The sequence below is a fragment of the Pygocentrus nattereri genome, chromosome 22 (genome assembly GCF_015220715.1).
Source record: "Pygocentrus nattereri isolate fPygNat1 chromosome 22, fPygNat1.pri, whole genome shotgun sequence".
NCBI lineage: Eukaryota > Metazoa > Chordata > Actinopteri > Characiformes > Serrasalmidae > Pygocentrus > Pygocentrus nattereri.
Window position 1 is genome coordinate 25,566,038 of NC_051232.1, and position 10,270 is coordinate 25,576,307.

Sequence of the window (10,270 nt, forward strand, 5' to 3'; positions counted from 1 at the left end):
TATAACTACAATGAACAATGGTTGATCACAGCAGAGTTGTTTATTGTTTACTTTAAACAAAGCTGCCCTTATCAACTAAGGCCAAATCAGTAATACTATTAAGTGAGCTGCAGTAAAAGTCTTTATCCACTGCACTGCGTATGCAATTTGGTTTCCTCAAAGTGGTTGTGTTCGAAGAACTAAACTATCTGTTTAGAATAAATGATGTATGTAGAAGATTGGAGACTCACTGTGAGCAGTACCTTCACTGTAGCTTTGTTCATACATATTGCAAACCAACAAGTGTTGAATTGTACAGTACAGTTAAAGTGAAGCTGTTGTAGTTATAAGCTAAAGCATGTGTGAGCTTTGGTGAATCCTCACTAACAATTCGTTCTCCTGTCCTCGAGCAGGTCTGGTTCAATAACAAAGGCTGGCATAGCATCGGAGCTTTCCTCAATGTGATGAACAACGGCATCCTGCGTGCCAGCCTGCCCGCTGGACTGGACCCTGCCAAGTTTGCCATCAGAGCTTTCAACCACCCACTGAATCTAACCAAAGAGCAGCTCTCACAAGTGGCCCTGTGAGTAAAGACAATTTCAGTTAAAAAAAAAAAGAACTTTAAAATTTGCTGTCAGTAAAATATCACAAGCTACTATTCCCTTATTTTCCCAGGATGACCACCTCTGTCGACGTCCTGGTATCCATCTGTGTCATTTTCGCCATGTCCTTTGTCCCGGCCAGCTTTGTAGTCTTCCTCATCCAGGAGAGGGTGAACAAAGCCAAGCACATGCAGTTTATCAGTGGAGTGCAGCCCTTCCTTTACTGGCTGGCTAACTTCGTCTGGGATATGGTAAGAGCTTACTGGATTTCTGTGGACAGCAGACAAAAGTAATATTAAAATGGCATTGAGATGGTACTATAATATATAGCTTTCATTGATAAACTTGTACCTTTAGAGAAGAAAACATTCTTAGCTTTAAAATACATTAATGTAATGAGAATTTTCTAAATAATTTACGAGTTACAAGGTTTTGATGTGACCGGGACAGTGTACTAGTACATGGGAAACACAGGAGTAGAGACTTTGTCTGTGCAGATTGAATGCCAGAGTGCAAACACATGGCTCATACACATACCTCTGATCTGTCCCTTCAATTCCAGTGCAACTACATAGTCCCAGCAACCCTGGTCATCATCATCTTTGTCTGCTTCCAACAAGATGCCTACGTCTCCTCCACTAACTTACCTGTTCTGGCTCTTCTTCTCCTTCTCTATGGGTAAGGCCTTAATCTACCTGGCAACACACTGTTTTCCTACTCAGCACATTTTATGATAATTAAATTTCTTGTAGGCTTTATTCTCCAAGGGATTGTTAATTCATGTGCTTCTTTATCTGTGTCTATGTGTGTACAGGTGGTCCATAACACCTCTGATGTACCCAGCATCGTTCTTCTTTAAGATCCCCAGCACTGCATATGTGGTCTTAACTAGTGTCAACATCCTGATTGGAATTAATGGCAGTGTGTCCACATTTGTATTGGAGCTTTTTGGCAGCAATGTAAGTACTGACCTTTCACTAAAACAGACTAGATTTCAGTGCTTTCCTAAACGTCATAATTACATCAAGATAAACTCTAACCTCTGTGATGTCTCTGATTACAGGAGATTGGTGGCATCAATGACATTTTGAAGAATGTATTCCTGATCTTCCCCCACTTTTGTCTGGGCCGAGGACTGATAGATATGGTGAAGAACCAGGCTATGGCTGACGCCCTGGAGAGATTCGGTAGGATATTGTCTACCGACTCACTTTCCAGATTCACGCAATCACTAAAGCTTATGAAAGCTGATAGCTGCTTATAACAGCCATTTACACATACATACCAACACTTGCCTGTTGCAAAAAAATGGTAATGATCCCATGAAGGTGTCTCCTTATATCAAATTGATTTGTTTTGTTGAGAATAAGAATTGAATGTAGTGGGGCATTATAATGTAATACACTTATTAAGTCTTAATTAGCAAGTATTTGTAATTAGTTGGCTATTTGTATAGTTTTATAATAAGCAGATAGTTATTTACCAGCTACTGGCTTATGAAGCCAGTATAAGCACATTACAAGGGCATTATAATATCCCCCTATACTTTTAGATTATAAGACAAAAACACCTTCAGGAGCATCAATATAACCCTTAATTGCAATATTAAAAGAAGTTTGGGTAAATTCTAATATGACCGTCATTTGTGTTCTCAGGTGAGAATCGGTTCCGTTCCCCTCTGGCGTGGGATATGGTGGGCAAAAACCTTTTTGCTATGGCTGTGGAAGGTGTAGTATTCTTCTTCATCACTGTGCTCATACAGTACCGCTTCTGCATCAAGGCCAGGTAAACATTCCAGTCAGGTGTTGTTATCTTATGAATTTTTTCACAAGATATTGTGAGACATTGTAATAAAGCTGCTTCTTTTAACCCACATTTACATCTATACTGGCTACATCTTTGTTTGTACAGGGGATTTAGTGCTCATTTAAAGCCGATCGCTGAGGAAGATGAGGATGTAGCTAGAGAAAGGCAAAGGATCTTGAGTGGAGGTGGACACAGTGACATCTTGGAGCTCAGGCAGCTGACCAAGGTAGGTTTTTACACATTAGAAGCAATACGAAGCGTCCCTTGTAAAGTGATAGGCCAGCAAAAAACAACCAGGCATTTTTTAGCAATATAGTGATGATTTGGTGGTTCTGCAAAATAATATAGCCAAACACTTTTAGCAGTAAAGTGATGATATGATGTTCCTGCAGGTGTATAAAAGGAAACAAAAGCCAGCTGTGGACAGGCTGTGTGTAGGAATTCCACCTGGAGAAGTAAGTACATAATGTCAATGAGCTTTATGAACTGAGCATATTCAGCCTACATGCAATTGAGAGTGGTTCATATTTAAAATTTAATCAGCTTTACTTTTATTAGGTTCATGATTATTCATATGATTTTTTTTCTTTGTAGTGTTTTGGCTTACTTGGTGTAAATGGTGCTGGAAAGACAAGCACCTTCAAGATGCTGACTGGCGATTCTGTAATCACAAGTGGAGAGGCCTATTTAGCTGGCAAGAGGTAAGCAAATTCAATTCAATGTGTTGTCTGTAACCTGATATATAGCTAATAAATCACTTTGTGCTTTCTATATGCAAAATGCATTTAGTAAAAGTTGTGAAAGCCTTTAATAATTATAATGTAGGAAGAATTCTGCCAATTTTTTTTTTAATTTTTACTTTTTGAGATGTAAAGTCTGAGTGATTTGATGTGAAATTATCCTTTGCATGGAAACTTTACAACTCAGATTTCTGTACAGTGCTGGTGATAGGAACCAGTGGTTGTGACATCTGTGACACAAATATAGGCACGATTTCTGAGTTTAACATATAATGCCGTTAATAGTTAAAACACTGGTAAATCAGAAAAAAAAATCTTTGGGTACTATTTTACCTTAGAACTCGCCTCATGTATCTCTTTACTGTTAATTTGTGTTAAACCTTGTCTGAAACATATTGTAAAATAATGTTTCAGGCTCCAAGCAGCGTATTTATAACAATTTCATGTAATGTTTTTCTTTGAGACATCTGGTTTTTATTCCCACCACTGCAAACAATTCTGCCTTGGCAAGTTTCTCTAGAATGGATCTTTTCACATCAAACCACTGAATGACTGTGTTTTCATCTTAACCCATTGATCTATGGAGAAGCTTTGGAAAATTGTAAAAAGGCTGAATGTACATGCTTGATTTCTTTCTCAGTGTGCTGACAGAGATTGATGAGGTGCATCAGAACATGGGTTACTGTCCACAATTCGATGCAATAAATGACCTGCTCACTGGCCGAGAACACTTGGAGTTTTACGCCATTCTGCGGGGAGTGCCTGAAAAAGAAGTTTGCGAGGTCAGTAATCATCAACTAAAGTTAGTATGGATAGAACTGTGAGGAACCTGATCTTTTGATAAGGATAATTCTTTAGGGAATGACTCAGTGTATCAGATTTCACCATAATCCAGTTCAATTTGATTATGTTGGTATGACTTCAGTATTACAAATGTGACTATGCAGTAGCGGAGCATCAAAAACAGTACACCAAACTTTGTGGGGACTTTCATATTTAATATCATTATAATAAAAATGAAAGAGTTTGAAAACATTCGGTTCAGTGTATCACATTGCATCAATCCATTTCTACCTGCTTATTAATAAGTATCAGTCTGTAGTTGACATTATTGTTTCATGCTGGATTACTGCTGTTAGGTGGCGGACTGGGGCATCCGTAAGCTGGGGCTGGTGAAATATGTAGACAGAGCTGCAGGGAGCTACAGTGGAGGAAATATGCGTAAGCTCTCCACTGCCATCGCTCTGATCGGGGGTCCACCAGTGGTTTTCTTGGTGAGTATGAAGCATATATAAAGTAACCTTCAACCCTTGCTTAAAGACATAACGCACACGACTGCATAATATATTAATAAATACAATGTAAATACCACAAAAAATAAGCCTAAAGATCATATAAGCCTAAGGGGGTTAACTAGTCATCTAAGTTAACATTTGCCATTTGCAAGAATCATCCAAGGTTCATGATGTCACGATTGCCCCCCCCCCTCCCCCCGGCCTGCCCATGTGTTTGCGCTGTCTTTTGGTTTAGCCCATGTGTTTTTGTTTTGGTTTTCCCAGCCCCTTGTTTGGTTACTCCACCCCTGATTGTCCCCACCTATGTTTCCACCTGTGTCTTGTGATCCCATGTTAGACCTTGTGTATTTAAGCCCTGTGTTTGCCTTGGTCTGTGTTGGTCTTTGTAATGTTTGATGTTTGGAAGCTTGTTCTGTTTGTACTGTTTGGATGGTGTTTAGATGTTTTGATCTTGTTTGTTGTTGGATTCTTGGTTGAGGTTCTGTGTTTTTGTTTATCATGTCTGACCCGCATTCTCTTCGAATCGGCTACCGTCCCTTTTTTAAGACCCAAGCAATACCAATGTGACCTCTGTTACTGTCTTTGCACCTTCTGATACTTTAAGCGCCTCCCAGAGGCTTTTAAAGCTGGATGGGTCTTGTTGCACTTGTCACATAAAGCTTGGCCACATCCCTTTGGAAATATGCAGAGCGAGAGACATCATGAGCCTTTTGCCGCTGTTCATACCTGTTCTGCCTGTTCTTCTTGCTCAATCTGTGGGTAACGCTTGTCCTGATTGTTGCTCTGGTAACAGGATGAGCCCACCACTGGTATGGACCCCAAGGCCCGGCGAGCATTGTGGAACTGCATCCTCAGCATCATTAAAGAAGGACGCTCCGTCGTTCTCACCTCACACAGGTAAGAGAGACAGCCAGTTCAGCTTGAAATGATGAAGTTGCACTCATTTTGGAACTGCATTAGTGATGTCGTATAATATACGTATAACTAGTCATATCAGCTTTCCCTCGTCCCTTCAATGCTTCTCACGGTCACTTAGTTTGATTCTTAAGTTAGATGAAGTCTATGTCTAACCTAATCCACTCCTTTTCTTTTGCAGTATGGAGGAGTGTGAAGCCCTCTGCACTCGCATGGCCATTATGGTCAATGGCAGGTTCCGCTGCCTGGGCAGTGTCCAGCACTTAAAGAACAGGTAGGAACTCGGAGAACTGACGCTTTTCAACACACCACAGGATTTCTGCTCAGAAGCCAGCAATGATTGTCATGTGTTGTGGGAATTTATTCAAATTTGGTTCTAAGATTACACCAACAAAATCATATTAGCACTACTAAACACTAAATTCAGTGCACCAATCACTTTTGATTTGAATTTGTTTTTATTACTTTATATACTGGAACAATGTAAAATGTAGTTCTTAATACTTTTAGATGGTAATTTTAGCTGTTGTACTCGATATGTCAGGTATCTCTCCATTACAGGAAAGATATTCTTGTAGACATCATAGATGACCTTCAATAGTCACAAACACAAAGTAAGAGCAGCGATTAATCAGCGTTTTGTTTGCGTATTCAGGTTTGGCGACGGCTACACCATAATCCTCCGGGTCGCAGGGGCCGACCCGCAGCTGGAGCCAGTGATGCAGTTCATTGAGTATGAGCTGCCTGGCAGTACTCTGAAGGAGAAGCACAGGAACATGCTCCAGTACCAGCTGCCTTCCTCACTGTCTTCTCTAGCACGAATCTTCAGCATCCTCGCCAAGAACAAAGACGAACTCCATATCGAGGACTACTCCGTCTCTCAGACCACATTAGACCAAGTAAGTGTATGATTTTAGATAAGCTGCTTGTTTGTTGTTAGGAAATCGGGCTTATCGATTGCTGAACCAGACTTTCTTGAAGTAATTCAACCTTAATAACTAACGACAGTAACACTTCTTTTCCCAGGGTTAATGTCCTGGTTAAAAATAAATGACTTTGACTTGAATGTAAATGAAATTTAGAATAAATTTAAGAATAAATTCAAGTTAAAATTTCAGTTAATAGCGTTTTCCCTCACTTTCATACCAAAACATGAAACGTAGCAAATACAAAACCTGTCTACTTTTATTGTATTTCTAAAACCTCTGTTTTCAGTTTGACCTGTATTTGATGCTCTTCTCCATTTGATGCGCTTCTTTTAGGTATTCGTCAATTTTGCCAAGGACCAAAGTGACGAGGACCACTTTAAAGACATTTCCATAGGCAAGAATGATGTGGTGGTGGACTTTTCTCAACTCAACTCTTTCCTCATGGACGAAAAAGCCAAGGAGACAGTTGTGTGATCCGCCAAACTTGCCACGAACGGATGTGCCGATATCCGTTTTATGAGACTCTAGTGTCATTTTTCATACTTTTTTTTTTCATTTCTTTTTTTTGGTTATACTTCTTCAGTGGAGTGTGCGCCCACAATGGGGCACTGGACTTACCACACACTACTGAGAGAAAACTCAATGCAAATCAATGCAAAAAACAAACAAAAATGGAGAAGAATCCACTACGATGTTGTCAAGGAAGAGCCTGGTGCCACTTGCTGCATCGCAACATTAGCGTGCGTGAAACTTGAAGCTATCTGTTCCAGTGTAGTGTTGTAGCGACAACAGACCAGAGTGCTTATGAAGATTCTGCCTAGTTTCAATCAGACACTGCCAGCAAGACTTATAATTCAGGGCCTAAGTTCATCTCTTTCAAGAACAGACTTACAGACTTACAATTGCTGTTAAGGAGCAGCAATTTTAGCGTCTCTTTGACTATCAAAACTGTTTTGTTTTGTTTTTTTGGCAAAAACACAAAGTGAGATTGTCCACTGCTGTTCAGTGAGGAGGCTTTCGTGGTTGAGTTGACGGTCAACAGTCAACCAATGGAAAAGAGGACAAGATACTGGCCATTCCAAGAAGTTAAGGAAGCAACAAATGTGATTTCGCCTGGATGTAAACCGAGACATTTTTTACTGCCTTAAATGGCTAAAATAGTTTTGCGGATGCTAATTCCTGGTTTCTTTGAGGTGTGTGCTGCATGCTTTACAAAGAAGCCGCATGGGGGACTCCTGCGCGAGCCGAAGCATGTGCTTTATTCCAGTTATAAGAGTGCTAGTACTGTCGCGTCCTACTGTTGTGTTTTCAAGAGGGTTTCAACAGGTGGATCACGGGGGGGATGTATGGCAGGACTTCACTGAGAGGTCACTTTTTTATAATAAAATACAAAACGATGGGGAAAAAAACGATGAGGAGGAGGAGGAGGCCTATAACTAAATATTACATAACCGTTGTGACACATTGTGCGTGCCAAACGAGAGTTCCTAGTGCGCGTCGGGTGACTACAAGCCCAGCGAGTCAGGCTAATGTGTGAGAGCGCCAGCTAGCTAGTTGAAGGCGTATTGTAGTGTGGTGTACTGTTGGTCCACCATTGTAGACTACTCCATGCGCTGTGGTCAGTGATTTTCGTGCTGTAGTAGCCTATACACCACATGCTTGTTTTTAATACAGACATTTACTCCTGAATAGCCTTGGACATCTAACAGTTTAGTCGTTTTGCGGGCCAAATGTGATCTAATAGCGGAACAGACATCTGGGAACAACTTGTTAAGCTTTTACCCTGCTGCAAACAAGAGTGCGGTCCCTCTAAAACCCACCCCGGAAACCAAGCTAATGCTAATGTCACCTGACAGAGCCGTTTTTGGGGGACTTTTCAGCCGTGTTAATAGGCTAACAACAGGTTTGCTGTCCACTGACAAGCAAACCATGACCCCCCCCCCCAAAAAAAACTTTGAGAGCTGCCTTAAAACCTCAGCTTATCCCCACATCCCCCGCCCTGTTAAGTCTACATTCTCACCCACATTTAGCTCAGTATTTCTCTTTGGTGTCCCCCAGATGTTCCCATTATGAGACCATATCTGGCACCACAAGACTACCAGCTCAATTGTAGGCTGCCTGTCCTGTCAATGGGTGTTGCTCACAATTGAGTTGATAACTCAGGATTAAATTCCTTCTATATTTCAGAATTTCTTTGCAATTCAATTCTCGCGTCGCTGTCGGAACTAAATGTATGAACTCTTCCACACCAAACCCTTTCAGTCATCTGCACATTTCATAAGGAATGGACCAGTAGAAACGGTCCAAACATTCAAAATCTCATACAACAGTAGTGCGACTGCTTTCTTACGACAGCGACGTTCTTGTGAAACCACTATGGGCTCTCCTCTCAGAGGCGCTGTTGTTGCTAGCCTAAAGCTAAGAGTGACCAAAAGTGACAAAGTGCCACCGATAGGCTTTTCTGCATAGCTGCTTTATCATTCAATTCCAGATCAAAGAAACAATCCTCACTGCGATTTGAGAGACACGGACGAGAGTCTTTCCAGTCAGAATGCAATTCTAGTTCTGTGGAGAGCAAGTAGCCTGACACCATAGGCCCAACATTGAAGCACTTTATAACAGTCTTTGTTGAACTGGTTTTGTTCTGGACTTTCGAACTTTTTAAAAAGTTTCTACACAGGATGCTCTTTGTTTAACAGAAGTTATTATAAAATGTCTCATGGTCAATTTGTGTTAAATTATGTGTTTACATTTTAAGTATTAAAAGGCTATTTTAGTCTCTTTTATGTCTTTTCTGTACTTATATATGAATAAAAAGACTACATTCAGTTTCCTTTGTTGTGTTTATTCCTTTAAGATGGTTTTGATCAGTACATTGCGGTGCCAGTGCTACAGTAAAAGACACACAAGCTGTTGACATGAATAATTCTTGTTTTTGTAACAGGCCAACGGTGATTTTTAACCCTTAAATTGGCTGAGATATTCTGAATCTACAGAAGTGTCTAATAGATGTTGAACTGCGTTAAGAATCAAAGCGGCGTGCATTATAACTATAACAACAGGCCACTAATGGATGGTAATGACTACCTAGTTAGCTGTGTTCCCTGCCAGAATAACCAGCGTGACTGGTCACCAAAGCAACCCCAGCATATGCTGTTTTTTTTGGGTGCTGGTATGTTGGTCAGCAGTAACCGACATTATTAATGTCGTTGCTGTCAGAACCTTTTTTCAGTTTTTTTTCTTTTTTTCCAGTTTTTAAGAGAATTTGAACATGCATGTCGCCCTTTACATTCATCTTTTGGCCATGTCCCAAAGTGACTGGATGGTGGTGGGGGGTTGGGCAGGGGGCGTGTAAAGTAGGCTTCTTTCTTCCCCTGTAAACGTGTTCTGGACGCTCATATTAAAAAACAGGATATAAAGTTGTTTATGTTTGTGCTGGTTGAGCTGGTCACCCAGCGGGGTCATTTCTATGGCTTTATGTGCTGTTGTTTTCAGCAGGGTAGTAAAGGGCCATCTGCAATACCACGACCAGCCACCAGAGGGAGGCACAGCCTCGACCCTGCGGTAATGAAGTGCAATTAGTGCCACCTGTATTCACGCTTCTTAAACCGAGCTCAGCCGCAGACTCCTGCTCCGTCCTGCTGACTTCTGGCAGCAGCCTGGCCGGAAATTTCGGTAGAGGCTTCATGAGTTTAGTTATGCTGTATTCAGATCTTCTCTCTCTCTCTCTCTCTCTCTCTCTCTCTCTCTCTCTCTCTCTCTCTCTCACTCTCACTCTCAAAAAATCTGACTCTCCTCAGACTCTCTCCTCTGAGCCAGGAGGGGAATCCCTGGGCTTTCATTGGTTGTCTTTTTAGTAGAAATAAGGTTAAACTGTAGTCACGGGAGAACCGAGAACCGAGGCTTTCTGAAGTTTTGAACCGATTCCAAAAAAGATTCATTGTTTTGAAGCGCTCGAAGCACCGCACTCTGGCGCCACCTGCTGGTCAGATTTGTGTACATGC

At 41.1% G+C, this 10,270-nt stretch overlaps 1 protein-coding gene across 2 annotated transcripts in view; it reads left to right on the plus strand.

The window, feature by feature from the left end:
- abca1a (ATP-binding cassette, sub-family A (ABC1), member 1A) overlaps positions 1-9,047 on the plus strand; it is a 50,331-nt gene extending 41,284 nt beyond the window's left edge. For both annotated transcript variants that reach the window (XM_037532632.1, XM_037532633.1), the window contains exons 36-50: positions 393-562; positions 655-832; positions 1,144-1,259; positions 1,396-1,540; positions 1,645-1,768; positions 2,237-2,366; positions 2,493-2,613; positions 2,780-2,842; positions 2,982-3,088; positions 3,768-3,909; positions 4,267-4,401; positions 5,216-5,319; positions 5,519-5,611; positions 5,993-6,236; positions 6,600-9,047. In XM_037532632.1, the coding sequence (XP_037388529.1) occupies positions 393-562; positions 655-832; positions 1,144-1,259; positions 1,396-1,540; positions 1,645-1,768; positions 2,237-2,366; positions 2,493-2,613; positions 2,780-2,842; positions 2,982-3,088; positions 3,768-3,909; positions 4,267-4,401; positions 5,216-5,319; positions 5,519-5,611; positions 5,993-6,236; positions 6,600-6,740 (2,013 nt within the window). In that variant the 3' untranslated portion in view covers positions 6,741-9,047. The remainder of the gene's footprint in view (positions 1-392; positions 563-654; positions 833-1,143; positions 1,260-1,395; positions 1,541-1,644; positions 1,769-2,236; positions 2,367-2,492; positions 2,614-2,779; positions 2,843-2,981; positions 3,089-3,767; positions 3,910-4,266; positions 4,402-5,215; positions 5,320-5,518; positions 5,612-5,992; positions 6,237-6,599) is intronic.
- The last annotated feature ends 1,223 nt before the right edge of the window (positions 9,048-10,270 follow it).